At 36.0% G+C, this 22,651-nt stretch overlaps 1 protein-coding gene across 4 annotated transcripts in view; it reads right to left on the reverse strand.

The window, feature by feature from the left end:
• Positions 1-1,104: 1,104 nt before the first annotated feature.
• The window catches only part of CEP135 (centrosomal protein 135), a 69,650-nt gene continuing 48,103 nt past the window's right edge, over positions 1,105-22,651 (reverse strand). For 3 of the 4 annotated variants that reach the window (XM_046657273.1, XM_046657276.1, XM_046657274.1), the window contains exons 16-26: positions 20,163-20,278; positions 19,936-20,090; positions 19,449-19,504; positions 18,542-18,710; positions 17,616-17,726; positions 17,156-17,341; positions 10,669-10,878; positions 9,604-9,806; positions 8,268-8,372; positions 6,747-6,860; positions 1,105-2,599 (exon numbers count right to left, since the gene is read on the reverse strand). In XM_046657273.1, coding sequence (XP_046513229.1) covers positions 6,761-6,860; positions 8,268-8,372; positions 9,604-9,806; positions 10,669-10,878; positions 17,156-17,341; positions 17,616-17,726; positions 18,542-18,710; positions 19,449-19,504; positions 19,936-20,090; positions 20,163-20,278 — 1,411 coding nt within the window. In that variant the 3' untranslated portion in view covers positions 1,105-2,599; positions 6,747-6,760. Of the gene's footprint in view, positions 2,600-6,742; positions 6,861-8,267; positions 8,373-9,603; positions 9,807-10,668; positions 10,879-17,155; positions 17,342-17,615; positions 17,727-18,541; positions 18,711-19,448; positions 19,505-19,935; positions 20,091-20,162; positions 20,279-22,651 lie in introns of all 4 variants that reach the window. The other variant, XM_046657275.1, reaches the window with a different exon arrangement.

Genomic DNA, 22,651 nt, shown 5'->3' on the forward strand with positions numbered 1-22,651 from the left:
GATGAGTGACAGAATCAACGGTCTGGAGATCCGGGTAGAATCAAGCAATTGTTGGGATAGGCATAATAAATCGAATGACCTAGAAAGAGAGGTGAGCAGGATGCTAGAAGTTGAGATTTTGTGAGGAAATGACAAGATCTGGAGCAGTGTTTTCAAACTATAGATTGAGTCCCACTAGTGGGCCATGAAATCAGTTTGGTGAGGCAGTTTCTAAATTAGCATTTTAAATCCTGGCTGCACGTTAGAATCATCTAGAGAATCTACAATTTAAAAAAATGCCCACATCGCACTCCGAGATTCTGATTTATCTGGACTGGTGTAGGGTTCACGAATCAGCTTTTCATTAAAATTGTCCAGGTAACTTCAAAGTACGGACCTGGTCAATAACCACTGTTCCAAGACGATACCGACATAAAAAGACTGATGATAGAACTAACAGTAGAGAGACAGTAAGCCAGATGCTAAAATCTTCTAAGAATTAGAGAGAGGGGTATGATATCAGATGTGTGATAAGTTGCAATAAGGACAGGTAGCAGGTGGCATAGTCAACGATAATTGATGTTCTCAACGAAGACCATTCACAAAAAAGAAAAATGTACACACACACACACACGCTCTTGTTTAACCATTTTGTACATGGATTTCAAATAGAAACTTTGACTTCATTTCCTATATTTTGAACTAACTGGAAACAAATGAAAGTTTAAAAAAAGTGCCTGACAGCTAAGTTCAAGGATTTCCCCATATCTCACCATGATAAACTTTGAATTGAATAAACTGTACCCAATTTGAGAACTAAGAATACGGCTAAAACTAGAAAAATCTATCTGTAAGAAAGAGAAAATAAATTGACTGGAAAGTTTATTAGAAAATTTGTGTCAAGCTCTATAACTTAAAATTATTTAAAACAAATTAAAAACATCTATAAAAGGTCAGAACATTCAGTATTTTAAGATAAAATTAATTTTTAAAAAATTGTAGTATCATGGTTATGAAAATAATTATGGCAAGCTACACATTTTTTAATTATAGAAAACATTAAAAATAAAACATCTATCAAAATATTTCTTGCTGTTGCTTTGGGGGAAAAGGTGGGGACAAATATTTTTTATTTTATTTACATGTTTATTAAAAGATTTTCCTTATGACATCGCAAATAGATCCATTTCTCTTGTATTTTGCTATAATACACGAATTCACACAAAGGAGATGGAATACATAAAATTACAAAGATGGTGGAAAAGTAAGCCATGTCACACCAAACACACACTGAATTATTGCAAAGGGCATAACCTGAACATATAAGGCATATTAGTTTTAGAAAAAGAGCACTGCCCACCCCCAGGTACACACAAACACACACACACATACACTCCACTTCATTAAACCACAGGAGGAAACAACATGTATCATAAATAATTGGTCTTCCACTTTCCTATGTAGTTTTTAAGTTCTTTTGCAATCATAATGAAATCTATTAAGAACAGGATTTTCTTTAAATGGTTATGGTTCAAACACAATTAGTTTTTGTATCTGGCATTCTGTTTTGTACTTCTGTTCTTCTACTAATATACGTATATATCTAAATTCTTAAAAATTACAACTTTGTATATTAATTGTAAAAAGCTGTTTTCTATTTAATATGCCACAGTTCAGTGTTTACATACTGTTCTGGAAGACTCATAAATTACAACATACAGGTTTAGAAGCAAAAAAATTGATATTATTGAATGTATATTAGAATTTTAACAAAATGTGCTACTATATTTACCCAATATATTTTTATACTCTGAAATTTTAGATTAATATAGTGAGGAATTTTATTTACTGAAAAGTGTCCCTAATTTCTGTTCTATTGATTTACAAAAATCTGAATATAGCTTTATTTTGATTTGATAGAATTTGTATTACATGTGATAGCCAAAATGATATAATTTTGTATATAACACATAAACATATCTTTGCTATCACCGTTCCTCTAGTTGGCAATAACAAATCACATATGGTAATTATTATTTTATCAAGACCTCTGCTGTTATAAGAATAGACCTGAATATATTCCCCTCGATGACAGACAGCAAATTGGTGAATAATTAATTTTACATTCAGAAGAAAAAAGTTAAGTGTGACAACATATCATCAAAGTTGATAATACTTTGTGAATGTGAAAAAGATATGGGTTATAAACACAGGCATGAAAACTAAAAACACTTTGAAAACAAGTATGTAAGAATATTTACATATATATATCACGGCTCATTAAGAAAAAGATTATTAAAGCATAATGTGAACAATACATTATATTAATTCACAGTATAAACACACTTTGAGGAGTAATTTAAGTCAGGAATAATAAAAAATACAGATATTAGTTAGCACTATTAATACATATTTTGTTCTGTTATATATATGAAAATATACACATTCAGCTCTTTTAAACCAAATTTTTTACATAAATATTCACTGATTTAAATAAAAGTTGACAGAGGTAGAATCTGTGTCAATGTTCATGATTTTCAGAAACAAGTACTTCAAATATTTCATTACTGTTCTGTCCTTTAAAGAAATCCATATAGCAAACTCATTGAAAGTCATCATTCTGAAAAAGAAGGGGAGGAAAAAGGTGAGTTAAGAGAAAATGACAAAATTACTTAGTACGTTCACGAAAAACGGAAAGTCAGTAACGTTTTAATTGAAATTACAGTCGCTAATAAAACCTTTGCCCACAATCAAGTTATATTTAATAGTTAAGAAGTACTGTTCTATACTTCAAAGAGATATTCCCCTCAAACTACCAAAGTACTTCAAAGTACAGGAGGACTAAAGGAATGATACACAGTGAAAAGAATATAGCAGGTTAATTGAGAAAAACCACTCAAAAGAAGGGATCATATGATGTCTAGCTGTAATAAAATTATACACAAGTACTGTAAATTATGTTGCCTGGGTCTTAGAATAGCACACTATGGATAATCAAATATTTTTTCCAAATATTTTGACCTTACGTGCTATCTAATCACCCTCCCAATTAAAACACACCCATTAAAATATGAAAAATCCCACAATGGAAACATTGAGAGAAAACAATAATCTTTTTCTATACCTAGGAAGACATACTTAAGAAGATATTAGACATGTTGTCCAATACTGATGTAAAACATTATTTATAACAGAAAAACCTGAAAATAAGCTATACGTCCCAGAAGAGGAGAATGATTAAATAAATCTTGGAATATCCATGTGATGAATCATTAGATTACTATTTTAAAATGGCATTTTTGAAAATGCTTTTAATGATAAGAATAAATGCTTGCAACCACAATGAGAAAAAATCCTAAAGAATAAGACAAAACAAAAAAAAACAGGATAAAAATTATTTTGAGTATGATCTCTATTAGAATTATATATGTATGTCTAGGCATGGGTGTGTATGTTCACTACAAATTAAATACAAGAAGGAAGTACACCAAAATGCTAACTGCTATTTTCCTTGGGTTGCAGGATCAAAGTGATTTTGATTTGCACATCCATGTTCATAGCAGCATTTTCACAATAGCCAAAAGGTGGAAGCAACCCAAGCATCCATTGATAGATGAATGGATGAACAAAATGTGACATATACATCCAATGGAATATTGTTATACAGCTTCAAAAAGGAAGGAAATTCTGACACGTGTTCCAAAATGGATGAAAACATTACGGTAAGTGAAATAAGCCAGTCTCAAAAGGACAAATATTATATGATTCCACTTACACAAGGTACACAGAGTAGTCAAATTCATAGACAGAAATTGCAATGGTGGTTGCCAGGGGCTGGGGGAAGGGGAAAGTGGGGAGTTAGTGTTTAATGTGTACAGAGCTTCAATCAGCTAAGATACAAAAGTTCTAGAGATGGATGGTGGAGATTAGTTTTGCACAATAATGTGAATGTACTAACTACCAGAGAAATGTACACTTGAAAATGGTTAAAATGATAAATTTGATGTTATACATATTTTACCACAATAAAAAAAGGGGAAAAAGGTGATTTTTGTTTCCTTCTTTTTACTTTTGTATTTTGTGTTTTCTCAGTGAGCATGTATTGGAAACAATAATTTTAAAAAGTAAAAACAAAATTGGATTATATATTTTAACTATCAGAGAGACACTGTAAATATGAATATTTCATATTCATTTCTGAGTACTTATGGGGAAATCCCTTAAAATTAGTTTGGGTGACAATATTTAGAAAATATGAATGGAAATCGGTTACCAATTAACAACATCATTAGGCTACTCTGAGAATCTGCAAATGGTTGTGTAAGTTTTCTAATCCACATCTACTAGGATGGCCATAATAAAAAAAATGGAAAACAACAAGTGTTGGCAAGGATGTGGAAAATTGGAATCCCTACACTGCTGGTGGGAACGTAAAATGGTACAGCCATATGGAAGAAGTCTGGCAGGTACTCAAAAAGTTAAACATAGAATTATCATATGACCCCAGCAACATTCTACTCCTAGGTACTCCCAAAAGATTTGAAAACAGCAACTCAAACAGATACTTGTACACCCATGTTCATAGTAGCATTATTCACAACAGCTAAGAGGTGAAAACAACCCATGTGTCCATCAACTGATGATGAATAAACAAAACGTGGTGTAAACATATAAAAGAATATTGTTCAGGCATAAAAAGAAATGAACCTCTGACACATACTACAACATAGATGAACTCTGAAAACATTATCCTAAGTGAAATAAGCCAGAAGAAAAGGACAAATACTGCATGATTTCACTTATATGAAAAAATCTAGAATAGGCAAATTTAGAGAGACAGAAGAGCAGATTAGAGGTTACCAGGGGATGGGCAAGTGAGGTCAGGGGACTGGAGAATTACTGCTTAATGGGTACAGAGTTTGTGTTTGGGGTGATGAGAAGGTTTTGGAAATGGTGATGGTTGCACAACATTGTGAATTTAGTGCCACTGAGTTGCACACTTAAAAAACAGTTAAGGTGGCGGGGCCAGCCGAGTGGCGTGGCAGTTAAGTTTGCGTGCTCCGCTTCGGCAGCTTGGGGTTCGCCGGTTCAGATCCCAGGTGCAAACGTACCCACAAGTTATCAAGTCATGCTGTGGCAGGTGTCCCACATACAAAATAGAAGATGGGCATGGATGTTAGCTCAGGGCTAATCTTGCACACACACACACACACACACACACGTTAAGATGGCAAAGTTCATGTTATATATTTTACTGTAATTTTAAAAAAGTTTTCTAACTCATCACAGCTTTAGAGATTGCTGGATTCTACTATGTTCTATAACAGTGGTTCTTAAGGTATAGTCTGGGGATCCCTGGGTGTCCCAAAGACCCTTTTAGGGGGTCTATAAGGTCAAGTCTATTTTCATAAAACTAGGGAATTATTTGCTTTTTTGGTCTTATTATCTCATGGGTGTACAGTTGTTTTCCAGAGGCTACAAGATATAAAGGGCTAGATAGTAAATATTTTAGATTTGTGGGTCACAGGGTTCCTGTCACAAGTTCTCAATTCTGCCAGTGTGGAAAAGCAGTCATAGACAATATGTCAACAAACGGGTGTGGCTATGCTCCAATAAAGCTGAAGTTACCAAAATAGGCAGTGGGGTGATCTGGCCCACAGACCCTCTTTACCAACCCCTGATCTAAAATGCAGCTGTGTCACAACCGCTATAAGGCTTTATAACAAGAAGCTGAACTTCCATCTAATCGCATTCAAATTAATGCAGTAGCTTAGAAGGACACAGTGACTGCAGCAAGCAGTGAGAAGTGGTCCTCAAAGTCAAAGAGAAAACCGTATGTTTTAATCAAACACACACACAAAAGCAAAAGCACAGTCATCAGGAATCACTTAAACCTAGGCCCTACAGACACCAGTAAACCCTGGTGGCATCAGCATGTTAAAGCACGGCGCATAACTAACGTTCAGGATGAGGATTCTGAGTCATCCAGGAAATGCTTATCTTCTATATACTTCTATTAAAAGAGGCAAAGAAATGCATAATTTTTAAACAGAATGACTTTACTATTCCTGTCAACGAGCCTACATTTTTCACGATCACCCACCTTTCAAACCCCGGGCCCGACACGCTTCTTTCCCACTCATCCCATCTACAAAGAATCAGTACATCCTTTGACCCTTCTGCAGCCAGTGTCCTCGCTCTTTACAACTACTTTGGAAACTGCTTTGCCATATCTACTCAAGCTTGAACATATGCATGTCCAATGACATGACATGCACTGAACACACATGTCCAGTGACCCAACAGTGTCACTCCTAAGTGTATCCTCGAAAGAAATGCACACAGCTCTTCACCAACATACAGGTCCTAGAGTGTTCATCATAACTATCTGTAATAGCCCAAACTGGAAGTTAGAAAATGTCCATCAACAACACATAATGGAACATTATGCAGCAACAAGACTAAACAATCTACAAGTACACACAACAGTATGGCTGAATCTCACAAACATACTGCCGAGGAGAAGAAGCCAGAAAAGTATGATTTCATTTATAAAATGTCTAAAACACGGAAAAGGAACTTATGCTTTTAGTAATCAAGACAGTTACTTTTAGAGCAGAGGTTATGACCAGAAGGGAGCCCATCACTTCAGAAAGTTCTGCTGACCACCTTTACAGGCAACCTCCCCTCTGCCCACACAGAAAACTCCCTTCTGAATTTTTATAAGCCTAGACTAGTTTTGCTTGTCCTTGGTGTTACGTACTTACCTTTCTGATAATTCTCAGTTCACGTCTTCAGGAGAATGTAAAGGAGACCTCAGAGTAGAACTGAGGGGTGGTGTGGGAAGACCATGGCGACGCATCTCTTGGATTGCTCGTTCTCTGTCAGTAAAGATCAAATAAGAGATTACATCAAAAACGTGGTATATAAACATAAGGTGCTGTTATTCTTATTAACTAATTAAGTAATTTCTACTCAACTAATTAATTAGTATTTCTACTACATTTAAGTCCTACGTCTTTCTATGAATTCTAAGTAATGGATAAAAGATTTCAATTAAAGGAATATGGATCATAGGAGTGTTCAAATCCCCTCTGAACACAGACTTTCAAAGTTGGTTGGTTCCCTCCTCTGGCCCTTCCTTTCACACCTCTTGTCGCACGTAAATCAGCCCTCTTCCTTCTTCCTGCCTCAAAACTCCCAAATGTCAGGAGTGAAATAACCCACTCTCTCTGCTATGCTTTCCTTCTATGTCTGTGTCTGCCCCACAAAGCACAGTAGCTGTGCTGCCACCTCCTTTGTGGCTATTCAGTAGGTGGCCCAGACTTTTCTGCCTTGACTTCTTCAGTGTCCAGGATTTCTACCTAGTTGGGTGTTTCACAAACCTTTTTTCACTATTAACTCCGTTAAGAAACTTTTTTAGATATTTTTTCCATCTATATTCCAAACAGTACATCACTCAAAAGTTTTGATGCAAATGGATAAGAATAAGAGAACTCAAAAATTGACCCAATAAGCAATTTGACCGCTATTTGAGAATGAAATTTCAGGAATGCTGATGTCTATGGTATTAACACAGTAGGAAAGCAGAAGGGAAGAAAAGTAACTTGACAGTTGATTTGCACATTAGACTTCGACTTTAACTGTTAAAGAAGGTCTCATTCCTGTTTGTATCACTTGGGGATTAAATTTTTCAAAATAATAAAGCAAATGAACCGAAATGTAAGGATGAAAATTACTAAGCTGTAAGAAATCTATTGTAAAGGTTAAGTGTACAGCCTTTAAAACTAGGCAGATCTGCTTGGATTTTAGTCTTGGCTCTGCTATTTACTATTTGTGTGATCTCAGTTTCCTATAATAGAGGCCTAATAGATTGTTAATAGGATTAATCAGACATGTACATAGTATCTGGCATATATTTGTTAACTGCCCTTATGATCATCAGCATCATCACTTTTATGATGATTTGCATTTGGAGCTTCCTATTGGACCATATTGTTTTGGGCTCTTGTAGAATCCTTACTGTCTTCTTGATTCCCTAGCTGCATCCTTTGAAATAACGCCCTAATCTTGCCCTGAGGAACGCTATGGGAAATTTACACAATATTTGCTATTTTATTTACTGCAGGGATATTATCTTTCATAACACCTATTGCCTCTTTAGGAGAATTACTAAAAAATTTTATTAATGCTAAAAAAGTTTGCCACTTGTAAGCCATATTAAATCCTTTTTGGAACAGGATAGGGAATAAATAAAAACATTGATCAATGTTAAACTTTTTTCTCACCGTTCATATCTTTCAGCTGAAATCTGCCTTTTCAGAGCATCATGATCTGTTTGTAACTGTGCCACTTTAGCCCGAAGCATGGTGTTTTCCCGACTTTGACTATTTCTTAAAAACAAATTTTAAAAATCAAAGGAATAAATAGCAAATATTCTGTTTTGTCAAGTGCTATGGATTTCTCTTTTTGTTATTAATAAATACAAATGGAGGTGATAGCTAAGCAAGAAAAAAGAGAAGATCAAGACTTTTCAAAAGTAATTCTCTAAACTTCTTGAGTTTTCATCACAAAATTTTCTTTCATTCATCTCATTTATTTAACAAACATTTACTGAGCTTCCGGTTCGCACCAGGCACTGCAGCAATGCTGGAGATGCAAATGGAAACAAGACATGAACTGCACCACCAAGACGTAAAGAATCTTCCTGGCCTCTTTCTTGACTCCTGCCTCAGAAAGAGAAGTATTCCTAACTCCTTTTAAGAGATAATTACTGCACTCGTACTATCTACTCTGGGTTTCCTCCCCTCTTCCAAAAAATATGTCCAAACCTCTCCAACCCAAAAAGACACCATCCTCAATCTCCCAAAAGGTAATCAATGTACTTATGAGGGTCAAATCTCATAGCCTTTTCAAAGTCTTTTTCCTAATCCACAGCATGAGACAGGGTCAACTCTCCCCATCCTGAAGTGCTCTCTCCTTTGCTGACTCCTCTCTCCGTTCCTCAAATTTAGGCATTTTTCTAAAGTTCACTCATTCACTTCCATGGGTATGACCTCTTCGGTGAAGATATACAAATCTACATCTCCAAACAAGATGTCTCTCTTGAACTCAAATCCCTGAATTTCCAAAAGCAGAAGCCACGTAGGCAAAATATTTTGGTTTTATACAACCCTTCACACTCCCATCTCCCTCTACCCCGAAAAAACTGAAAAATTCTTTTTTCTGTTCCTCCACTATTTTTTGTTTGTTTGCTTGTTTGTTTTCAGTGAGGAAGATTGGCCCTAAGCTAACACCTATTGCCAATCTTCCTCCTTTTTTTGCTTGAGGAAAAGTGGCCCTGTGCTAACATCTGTGCCCATGTTCCTCTATTTTGTATGTGGGACACTGCCATAGCATGGCTTGATGAGTGGTATGTAGGTCCAGGCCTAGGATCTGACCCTGCATACCCCAGGCCACCGAAGCAGAGTGTGCTGAACTTAACCACTACACTACTGGGCAAGCACCCCTCCAGTATTCTTTTTATCATTTGTTTTATGCTACAAATCTGCAAAAATTTACTCATATTGAAAAATTATTTTTGACAAGCTATCTTCCTCACATAGGTTGATTTACGACACTTACAATTTGCTTTCCGAAAGGCTTAACTTCTCTTTTAGTAGCTGAATTTCTGTATCCTTCTCATGGGAGGTTAAATGAGAATGAAATTCTTTATCTCTATTTGTAGCCAACAATGATTCAAGGTTTTTAATTGTATGTCTCTCACTTGACAATTGTTTTCTTAACAGGTCTGATTCTGATTTTACATTTTCTAATTCCACCACGACCTACAGGAAAAACAAAGTAAGATTACTTCAGCACAATTTTAGACTTACTCTGAAAAATTATCTGCAGAGCTATATACACATCGGGTGCTTCACTCTGGGTACCAGTTAAAGATTCTGAACCACTTTTTTAAGTATAAGGAAAACATCTTATTTTCAAAATAAACTTTGCCATTTTTAGTAAGGGCTTATTTGGCTATGAGACCTACTCCAACCCTCAGATAGTTTTCTCTCATACTGTCTTGCCAAGAGAGGGTCATTAACATAAAATCCTAAAATGTGGCCACCCTATCAGCAAGGAGGCCCTTTTGGTCTATTAAATACGTGTACTCTGACTACATAATCAAGCCAGTAGTGGAGCTTCTCAGTATCTGAAAATAAAGCTACTACTAAATGAGTAAAAATCGAAAACATCCATGTTTGAAAACATACACTGAGTTGTGTGAAACAATGCTTCGGTTTGGGAATGGTAAGTTCCAGCTAATCAGACTTTTAAAATTAAGTAAGACTTAAATGTTCTGAGATTTTTATTACAAAAATTATTCCACTTAGAAGCAATGAACTGCTCACTCCTTCATTTAAGTCTTACCCTTAAACAGAGAAAGAACGTATTGGGATATGCTCCTATGCTATAATTAGAAGATTCATAGTCTTCTAAATACCCATCCACCCCCAAAACAGCACCTAATTTCATCACCATGATTGCCAGAGAAACCTCAGCAAAGAACCTAGTAGTCAAAATCCTGTAGTCAAAGTAACTACTCTCAAGTGGATCAAATATGCTGGGTACTGAACGGCAAAGTGCAACAATTCGAGTAGGGCTCAATAAAACAATGTGCTACGACAATATCTTTTAAGCTCTTACCCTCTCAAACTCAAGGTTTTTGGAATTCAATTGCTGGGTCATAATATCTTTCCCAGAATCAAGCTTTATGCAAAGTTCTCTAAGAGATGACATATCATTTAATACTGCTGCTTTCTCCTCTCCTTGATGTCTCAGCTCTTCTTCTAATCTAGATACCACTTTTGCCATTGATGAGATCTGAGATTCATAGGCATGATGTGCATTTATGTGCTGAAAATAGAAAAAGAAACAGGTAAAAAGTTGAAGTAACCCAATAATTTTAAAGGCTTGAATCTGAGCGGCCACAACTCACTTTCTAAAAACAGGAGCCAACTTTTGCATATTTTAAGATATTCTCAGGAAGTTGCCTACTATTTTAAAGATGGCCTATTTAATGCTTAACAAAATGAACTGTGTATAATTATTGATCATGGTAACTAAGTACCTCATGTATATATTTGGAAATGCAAAGATGAAATTGTTTTAGGGTGTTGTAAATATGAGGCATCTTTGAAGTTACATTAAATTTTTCCTTTAGAAATTCTGCTATAATAATGCCTTTTCCAGAAAAAGAAACCTATACTTACATACATACTTAGAAGTAACAGCAACTTATCACTCCATTGTCTTTAGCTAAATTCTGAATTTCAAAAACACAGTTTGTGTTAAAACTAAATACAGTACTCCCCCAAGTATTCCACAATTTTGCTTTCTGAGGTTTCAGTTACCCGAGGTTAACCGCAGTCTGAAAATATTAAATGGAAAATTCCAGAAATCAACTATTCCTAAGTTTTAAATTGCAGGCCATGCAGAGTAGTGTAATAAAGTCTTGTGTTGTCCTGCTCCATCCCACCTGGGATGAGAATCATCCTTGACCAGCATTTCCATGCTGCATACCCTACTTGCCCATCAGTCACTTAGCAGCCATCTCAGTTATCAGATCAACAGTGGCAGTATTGCAGTGCTTGTGTTCAAGTCACCCTTATTTTACTTAATAAAGACCCCAAAGCACAAGAGTAGCGATGCTGGCAATTTGGATATGCCAAAGAGAAGCCATGAGTGCTTCCTTTAAGTGAAGAGGTAGAAGGTCTCTACTTAATAAGAAAAAAATCATACGCTGAGGTTGCTAAGATCTACAGTAACTTTGATTACAGTATATTGTTATAATTATTCTATTTTATTATTAGTTGTTGTTAATCTCTTACTGTGCCTAATTTATAAATTAAACTTAATCATAGGTATGTACATATAGGAAAAAACATAGCATATATAGGGTTCCACACTATCTGCAATTTCAGGCAGCCACTGCGGTCTTGGAATGTGTCCTCTGCGGATAACAGGGACTACTGTACCTGAAGTCATATTTAAATTTACTTTAACCTAAGAGTAATATACAACTTTATAAGATTTTAACAACTGAAATAATGAGCAAAGTCTGAAATACTGATAAATATTTTTTTCCTAGAATAATCCACATTTTAAATTTTTCACAATTTAAATTGTGAATGATAAATACAACCTAATATAAACTTTATTTCTACCGTGTAGGAAGAATTCTACACATGAAAAATAAAATTATTTTAATAGGTTTTACTGAAATGAATCAACATTAAACTCTAACACAGTACTGCGAAGATTTAATAAATTTCAACAATTTCAGAAAAGCAAATATTTGGATTTTCCAAATATTAATGAATTAATTAAATCAAAGCCCCCAAAACTAAATATAAATATGTAAAAGTCAATTTCAGATACCACATAAGAACATGAACAATGACAAATTAAAAAAAAAACTGAAGAAGTTTCTCCTGAGAACTCTTTTGAAGATTGAAAAGCATTCCTTTAGTTATTATACTCCAAAATATATAAAGAGCTCATACAACTCAATAGCAAAAAAGCAAATAATCCAATTAAAAAATGGGCAGAGGATCTGAATAGTCATTTTTCCAAAGAAGTATACCAAACAGGTATACCAAAAGATGTTCAACATCATAATTATTCGAGAAATGCAAATCAAAATCACAAAGAAATATCACCTCACACCTGTTAGAATGGCTATTATCAAAAAGACAAGAAATAACAAGTATTGACGAGGCTGTGGAGAAAAGGGAACCCTTGTGCACTGTTGGTGGGAATGTAAATTCGGGCAGCCACTATGGAAAACGGTATGGAGGTTCCTCAAAAAATTAAAAATAGAAATACCATATGATCCAACAATTCTACTACTGAGTATTTATCTGAAGAAAACGAAAACACGAACCAGAAAAGATAAATGCACTCCTATGTTCACCGAAGCATTATTTACAATAACCAAGACAGAAATAACCTAGGTGTCCATCGATGGATGAATGTGCAAAGAAATTGTGTATATACACACACAATGGAATATTATTCAGCCATAAAAAAGAATGAAGCCTTGCCAATTGTGACAACATGGGTGGACCTTGAGGGCATTGTGCTAAATGAAAGAAGTCAGACAGAGAAAGACAAATACCATATGATCTCTCTTATATGTGTGGAATTTAAAAAAAACAACACAAGCTCATAGACACAGAGAACAGACTGGCGCTTCCGGAGGTGTGTGTCGGCAGGGCAGGTGGTGGGAGAAATGATTGAAGGGGAGTCAAAAGGTAAAAAGAAAAAAAGAAAAAAGTCTCTCTTTTACATACTACATAAAAAAAATAAATTATAGAGGTAGTTATTAGTTTCCTGGGACTGATGTAAGAAATTACTACAAATCACTACATGGCTCAAAACGACAGAAATTTACCCCCTCACAGTTCTGAAGATTACAAGTCTAAAATTTAGATGTCAGCAGAGCTGGCTTCTTCTGGAGGTTCTGAGGGAGAATTTGATCCACGTCTCTTTCCCAGTTTCTAGTAGCTGCTGGCAATCCTTGACGTTCCTTGCCTTGTAAACACAGCACTCCAATCTCCGCCTCTGTCTTCACCTGGCATTCTCCCTTATGTCTTCTGTGTCCAGAATTCTCTTATCTTATAAGGATACCAGTCACCGGGTTATGGCTCGCCCTAGTCCAGGATGACCTCATCTTAACTTGATGACACCTGCAAGCACTCTATTTCCAAATAAGGTCACATTCACAGGTACTGGGGGTTAGGATTTCAACAAATCTTTTAAAGATATCTATCTTTCTACCTTCCCTCTGGCTCCCCAAAATTCATGTCCTTCTCAAGTGCAAAATATACCACTCCATCCCAACATTCCAACATCAACTCTAAGTCCAAAATCTCATCTAAGCATCATCTAAATCAGATATAAGTAAGACTCCGGGTATGGTCCATCCTGGGGCAAAATTCCTCTCCCTCCACAGCTCTGTGACACTAGAAAACAAGTCATCTGCTTCCCAAATACAATGGTGGGACAGGCATAGGATAGACAGTCCCATTCGGAGAGGGAGAAACAGAAGGAATAAAGGGGTTACTAGTCCAAAGCAAGTCTGCACCAAGCATGGCAAATTCCCTTAGATCTCAAGGCCTAAGAATAATTATCCGTGCCTGGATGCTCTGGCCTCTGGGTCTTCTAGGGTGGCCCCACCCTCCTGGCCCTCAGTGGCAGTGACCCTACCCTCTGGAACCAAGGAGGCAGCAGCCCCACGCCCTCTGGGCCTGTGGTGGCAGTAGCAGCCCCACTAGCCTTTAAGCTGCCCTTGGCAGCCTTGCTGGTCTCTGAGCCATCTTCAGAGTCATTCTTCCCTTGTCTTGAAGGAGAACACCTGTTCGTAGCCAAGTAACTCGACTGGCCTGTTTTATGCTAGTAGGATCCCAGAAGTTCAACAGCTCTCCTTCATCTTATCCTGTTTCTGTCTCTTTCAGTCCAAGCTGGCAGTTGTTTCTGCTGAGATGACTGATTGGATCCGTGAGTCACACACCTAATCTCTCACCAAGAGGTTGTCGAGCCACACTCTTGGCCTTGTCTCCAGAACACACTAAGAATTTTCCAAGTCATCAAGGCCTGGTTCCTTTTTTGCTCAAGCAGTTCCTTCCTCAATTTATCTCTTTCCTTTACATTTTACTATATGCAGCAAGAAGAAACCAGGCTGCACCTACCACTTTGCTTGGAAATTTTCTCAGCTAAATATGCAAGTTCATCACTTATAAGTTCTACTTTCCTCCTAAGAGTAGACCATAATTCAGTCAAGTTCTCTGTCATTTCCTAACAAGGATCACTTTTCCTCCAGTGTCCAATAATGTATTCCTCAATTCCATCTGAGATCTCACTAGAAGAAACATTCACATTTCTGGAAAAATTCTGTTCATGAAGATTTATGTATTTTATAAATGATAGAAGTTTTCTCTACAGCTCTCCTCTCTTTTTTCTGAGCCCTCACCAGAATCACTTTTAAAATCCATCATTCTATGACCAATCTTGTCAAGACAATCTAGGCTTTTTCTATCAAGCACCTCAAAATTCTTCCAGCCTTTACCCATTATCCAATTCCAAAGCCACCTTCACATTTTTAGGTTTATTACAGCAGCATCCCACTTTCTGGGACCAAAATCTGTATCAGTTCCCTAAGGCTGCCATAACAAATTACCACAAACTGGGCACGAATTTATCCCCTCACAGTCCTAAAGACCACAAGTCTGAAACCCAGGTGTCTGCAGGACTGGTTCTTTTGGAAAGTTCTGAAGGAGAATCTGTTCCATGTCTCTCTCCTAGTTTCTAGTGGTTGCTGGCAATTCTTGGAGTTTCCTGACTTGTAGACATATCACTCCAATCTCTGCCTCTGTCTTCATGTGTTGTTCTCCCCTGCGTCTTTGGTGTCCAAACCTCCCTCACGTTACAAGGATACCAGTTACGAGACTAGGGTCCACCCTAATCCAGTATAACTTGATTTTAACTTGATTGTATCGATAACGGCACTACTTCCAAATAAGGTCACAGTCAGAAGTGCCAGGGGTCAGGATCTAAATATATTTTTGGGGGGCATAATTCTACCTCCTACAGATAATCAAGACTTTCTCCTAAAAAATGAAGACTAAAATACTATATGAACAAAACTAATAGCCAACTCTTCTATATCAATCTAACTTAGGGTCCCGATATTTAAACTGAACTCAAAATTTTATTAGACTGTCTTTATGACAGAAGCTTATTTAAATCTACATGCAAAGAATGAAGCTGGACCCTTATCTTATACCACATACAAAAATTAACTCAAAATGGATCAAAGACCTGAACATAAGAAATAAAACCATAAGACTCTTAGAAAAAAAGAGGTGAAAAGCTTCATGATGTTGAATTTAGCACTGATTTCTTGGATATGACACCAAAAACAAAAACAACAAGAGAAAAAATAGATAAGTTGGACTTGATCAAAATTAAAAACTTTTGCACATCAAAGGATAAAATGAGTGAAATGGAAAACCACAGTTTGGGAGATATTATTTACAAATTACACATCTAATAAGGGATCAATATCCAGAATATATAAATAATTCCCACAACTGAATAACAACAAAAAATGACCTGATTAAAAATTGGGCAAAGGATTTGAATAGACTTTTCTCCAAGAAAATATACGAATGGCCAATAAACACACAAAAGATGCTCAACATCACTAATCATTAAGAAAATGTAAATCAAAACCAAAATGAGATACCATTTCACTTGCATTGCGATGGCTATTATTTAAAAAACCCAAAAAAATGACAAGTGATGGCAAGGACAGGGAGAAACTGGAACCCTTACATTGCTGGTAGGAATGTAAAATGGTACAGCCCTTAAGGAAAACTATATGGTGGTTCCTCAAAAAAGTTAAACATAAAATTACTATATGACCCAGCAATTCCACTTCTGGGTATATCCTAAAAAACTGAGAGCAAGGATTCGAATAGCTATTTTGCACCCATGTTCACCGAAGCATTGTTCTCAGTAGCCAAAGGTGGGAAACAAAGCAAATATCCATTGACAAATGAATGGATAAACAAAATGTGGTACATACATACAAATATTATTCAGCCTTTAAAAAGAATGAAATTCTGACACATGCCACAACATGGATGAATCTTGAGGTTAAGTGATCCTAAGGCTAAGTAAAATAAGTCAACAACAAGTCAAATATTACATGATTCCATTTATATGAGGTACATAGAGTAGTCTAATTCATAGAGACAGAAAGTAGAACAGTGGTTGCCAGAGGTTAGGCGAGGGGAGATGGGGGAGCTGGTGTTTGATGGGTATAGTTTCATTTCGGGAAAATAAAAAAGTCCTGGAGATGAATAGTGGTGACAGTAGCACAACAATGTGAATGCACTCATTGCTGTAGAACTGTACACTTTTAAAAATGGTTAAAATCATAAATTTGATGTTATGTATATTTTACCACAATTAAAAAAAAGTAATGAGACTCCTAAACAATTAGAATTAACTACAAAAGATTACATTGAACTTGATTTTATCAATGCTTAAATCTCACTTTAATAAGGTATCTTTGAATGTTTTGTTTTACTAAATAACATCGTCACAAGACAAATCAATGTATTACCTCCTGAATTTCTTTTTCCAATAGATCCACTCTTTCTCGAAGGTGTCTCCTCTCCGTGTCAATAGAAAGGAGTTCCAGTCGAACTGAGCTGCTTTCTCCCTCAGCTTGATGGGCTTTAACTTCCCAGTCTTCAGCACGGTTATGAAGCATCTGAAATCTATCTAACAAATCTTGATTTTCTTTTTCCTGGTTTAAGCATAATTAAGTTGTTTCTAAATTAGTAATTGTCACGCTTTGGAATACCCATGTCACAAACATATACACATATTGGGATTTTTGTTTTAATTTAGGAAGCATAAGCTAACTGGGCAGACACACACTAAGTAAGATCTGTGGAGAAATAAAAAAAAGACAATAGGCAAGAGCTCCACTCTCATATGTTAATATCTAATAGAGGAGACAGAATAAACATGAAAAAGTTAAAAAAAAAAGTCTTAAATCCAACCTAATGTTTTTTCACCTTGGCAGCCATTAAGCTCTCCCATCGTGACACCTCAGTTATGTAATTATGAACTCTACTCTTCATTTCTTCTTTTTCTTGCACTGCTGCTTCTAATTCCAATGAGATTTCCTATAAATCAGAAAATTGAAGACAAATCTAAAATGAACATAGCACCTAATAAATTCTATTTATATTCATATACCCTTTGGAATTTAGGGAATAAAAGAGAGTAGGAAAAAAGGAAAACTCTTCCTAAGGGTCATTTTCACATATTTTTCTTGACTGATCTTGACTTTTTAACCAAACATGTTCCACAACAGTCCTGACCGGGGCTAGCTATGCTTAGGTGTCGACATTTTAAAAAAAAATTCATACATCAACAATATGCTTTATACTGAATAATACTGAAAATAACTTTTTTTAAAACAAAATATTTAAAATAGGAAAATCATTGGTCGCCTTGGTTAATCCTTTAATAAATGAGCACAAACAAACAATAGCTTTTAGTATTTGCCATTCTAAAATATTCATTAATTTACTTACAGGTATATCTCTAAGTCACTGGAAGTAAGTACGAATAATTAAAATCTGTGAAGGGTTTGTAAAACACAGCAATTTTTCCCTGAGAGTGACGCTGAGGTTCTCACCCAGTAGGGTAATGATTTCTGCCACAGAGAATACCAGCTTTGGGATTCCTCGCAACAAAGACCAAAATGGTGAAGAGACCAGAGTTACACCCCTTAGACACGCTATATTATATAGCAGGATTCTAAACCACATTTTTTAATACCCTTATAAACACCATTCTCCTTACACAATTATTTCTTATGTTGTTGATATATAAAAATTTAGAAAACATATTTAGAGCTTTAAAATTTAGCAAACGAATATACTGTAAAACTGTATACTATAAAACTATTAAAGTATATGCATTGTGCTCATACCTGGTTTTCTCTTGCCATTGTAGCCAGATCATCTTGTAATCTTCTGTTTTCCTTAAAGGACACTTCTTTACATCTTCCTACTTCATCAAGTTCTTTGTGAGCTGCATCAAGCTGGCGCCAGAGGCTGCTGATCTCACGGTCCCGATTCATCAATGTTTCCTTTAGCTGGCTGTTATATGAGTGATGTGGAAATAATAAAGAAAGCTTTTTGGGAAACTGTAGTTTATTTAAAACAAAACTGTGTACTCTGAATTATACACTAAGAATACAAGAAATTATAACTACTGCATCAAGATACGTTAATTAGGTAAGGCAGATATTTTAGCTCTCTATCTATCATTATGCGCAAATGAAGTCATACAATAAATTTATTATTCTAAAAGTCAAGTAAAAACAGAAGACTATCAAGCATTAGGAGCACAACATAAGAGATTCAACTAGCAAATATTTAAGTCCCCATTATTATATAACATGTAAAGGTATATAAAATAAATATAATTAGTGACCTTTGTCTTGAAGTAGACAGACTAGACACAAGATGTAAGATTTTGTAACAGTGTTCAAGATAGGTTTAGATGTAAAATAAATTCAAGATTGGTTACCAAAGTCATCTAAGTTTTAATGATTAGGGCCTATACAAGGTAATTACAATAGAGACAAAGAGCAAGTATGTATGTAAGAGAATAATTAATAAGACATAACTGTTTAGATGGGGATGATAGAGGAGGGGAGAAAGTCAGAGAATAACATTTTCATGCAGTAGGCTGAGAAAATGATGCTACCACTGGCAAAAATAGGAAAATGGAAAAAAGAAATCTTCCTATCGCCAGATTGCTACTTAAACAAATGAAACAGTATTCACTGAAACTTTCTTAAAAAGCTAGATGCCATTTCACTGATTACTTACTTCATAGATGATTCATACTCTGAGACTGTTATCTTCATCTGAGCAATAGCTTTTTCCTATAGAAATTATACAAGTATGTAAGATTCTAAATCATTCATATAGAAATGTCTTTAGTTGAATTTACATAATTTATCACATTTATATAGTTCAAATCCAATTATATAAATTATGCTATAAAAGAGACCTCCAAGTCAACATATTTCCATGTCTCAATCGTACTTCACATATTGGCATGTCTCTACTCACTCTAAGGACCTGAACTGTTCCCTCGTGTTTGCTGTAATCACACCTGATAAAATTACATTCTAGAAACAGAACGTTTAAAGATTCAAATTACTGGGATAAAATGAAACTTAAACATATTAGAAGATAAAGCCCTGGGTCTTAGCAACTTGTACATGGGTGATAAGAACTACATACTTGGAACAGAGAATAAAATAATCTTTTCTGTTCAGAAGCATAATAATAACAGTGAACAGTCACATACTTTATTAGCTAGGTTTTCTTGCAAGTTTGCAATCTTTTCTGTCTTCTCATCTACAGTCTCCTGAAGAAAATCTTTTTCCTGATCAATGACTCCAATGGTCTTTTTCATTACATGAGCCTCTTCATCCTGTGAAGTCATCTTAAGGTGTAGTTTACCTATGAATGGAAAGAAATGTTTGTTAGACAAAGTAATTAGGATTAGCAAAAACAAAATTTAAAAACACTTACCTATTTTTTCCTCCAGAATTTTAATTTGTGTTTCGGCTGATTCAAGTTCACCTCTTTTTATGGAAAGTCGGTGCTGATACTCATCAACTGACCGCTGTAGCTGCTCATTTACTATCCTAAAGATTCAGTGGACAAAAACAAATGGTATTCTTTATCTCTGGGATAAATGATTTTTTTTAAATGAGAGATCTTAAAAAGTACTTTTCTTATATTTAAAGTTCTTCTCATTTTAAAGCTCTTCCAGTATAATCAATGGCATTATATTATATATTTCTTGCTCTCCACCATTCTTCTTCAAAATGGTTCCATCTTCCCAAAAATATAGTATAAAAATCAAATTAATTGTATACTCTTTTTCTAGAGGCTTCCTGATAGTTTTAAAGCTCTTCTCAGTTTCCTAACATCAACTCTCTTTCTCTTAAAATCAACTTCCATTAGTGAAGCCAAAGGGAAAGTCTTGTTTTTACAGTATGGCTTGGCAGCTCAAAGGATTATCCATAAATCCTGACAATGCTGTCCAGAGCTTTTAATTGTGCTTCCTATTCTGACTTTTTTGGTAGGTAGTCAACTGGAGGTCACAGTAAGCAGGGCAAGTAGGCATTTACTGTAGTGCAGTGAGGATTTAAGACTAAAGGTAGGTTTCAGGGAGCAAAAGAAAGGACGTACAGAGGAAATAAAGACAATTTCAGAAGAATCTCTTACTGATTGGTAAGATTATGTTCCAGAAGTAACAAGAATTTGCTCTCATGTCATCTAGAGTGTTTGGAATGCTTTTAGCCCTGACCTAGGAGCTTTTAATCCTGCCTTGCTGGAAAGACATGTTCTCACCTCAGGCTATTTATTGGGAACTCCCACAGGTTCCTTTTGGGTTTGAGGATAATACAGGGAAAAAAAATACCAAGGGTGGCTTAGCTTTGAACTACCTAATGAGGAGGAGGTTTGGATTCTGAAGCTACTAGTAAGATGAGACATCTCCATAGAAATGAAGAAGTTTTACTGGTAATACTGAAGTATTCTGAAAGACATACCTTACATGGAATAAGAAATGCCTAATTTCCAAACTGGATTTCGAAAAGGGAGAGGTACACGAGATCTAATTGAGACTATTTATTGGCTACTAGAGTGCTCCAAAGAATTTCAGAAGGAGGTTAGTCTGTTTTATAGACTAGAGTAAAGCCTTTGACTGCGTGGATCATGAAAAGCTGTGGGCTGCTCTGAAGGAAACAGGCGCGCCTCAGCACTTGACTGTCCTGATGGGTAACCTGTATTGTGGGCAAGAAGCCACTGTCAGGATAGAATATGGAGAGACAGATGGCTTCCTCTAGGCAAAGGTGTCAGACAAGGGTGCATTTTATCTCCTATCTGTTTAATCTGTATACAGAACATGTCATATGAAAAAGTGAGCTAGACTCAGATGAAGACAGAGTGAAAATTGGTAGAAATATCAACAATCTAAGATATGCAGATGACACCATCTTACTGGCAGATGGCAGCAATGATTTGAAATAACTTCTGATGAAAGTAAAAGAAGAAAGTACCAAAGCAGGACTGCATTTGAACATCAAGACAAAATCACTGCTACAGAAGAACTACACAACTTTAATGTGGACAATGGAGACACTGAAATTATTAAAGATTTTGTTTATCTTGGTTTAGTCATCAGTTTAAATGGAGACCGCAGCCAAGAAACCAAGAGAAGACTGAGACTTGGGAGGACAGCAATGAAAGAATTAGGAAAGATCACCAAGTGTGAGGAAGTGTCATTAAAGACTAAGGCCAACAACATCCACACCCTCGTATTCCCCATTATATGTACAGGTGCGAAAGCTGGACATGAAGAAGGCTGACAGGAAAAAAGCTGACTCACCTGAAATAGGGTGTTGGAGGAGAGCTCTACAGGTACCCTGGGCTGCCAGAAAGACAAACAAGGGGGCACTAGAGCAAATTAAGCCTGAACTATCGCTGGAGGAAAAAATGATAAAACTGAGGCTCTCCTACCTTGGGCACATCAGGAGAAAGCAGGATTCTTTGGTAAAGACGATAATGCTCAGAAAGTAGAAGGCAGCAGGAAAAGAGGAAGACCAAATATGACATGGACGGACTCCATAAAAGAGCCTTAGGCTGAGTCTACAGGAGCTGAGGAGGACTGTTGAGGACAGAACAGTGTGGCCTGTCAGGAGTCGGAGCCAACCTGACAGCCCGTAACAACTCAAAGACAAAAGACGTTACCCTGACTGCTCTAATAGCAAGTGAGTGATGACCCAGAGGTAGGGAGGAAAGTCAAGTTGAGACCGACTTCTTTAGACTTTCACAACCAAACACAACCAAGTAAGAAAGACTCTACGTTCAAGCATTTTATTTCATAAAATTACTGTGAGGTCTAGGGGACTTCACTGTATTCAAGGTGTTCCTAAAAGCTACAGCTATTGTTCTGAGGGATTAACTACAGGGAGTAGAGAAAGAAGAAAGCTAACATTCATTGTATTGAT

This window comes from Equus quagga, chromosome 3 (assembly GCF_021613505.1).
Source record: "Equus quagga isolate Etosha38 chromosome 3, UCLA_HA_Equagga_1.0, whole genome shotgun sequence".
NCBI classification, from domain to species: Eukaryota; Metazoa; Chordata; class Mammalia; order Perissodactyla; family Equidae; genus Equus; species Equus quagga.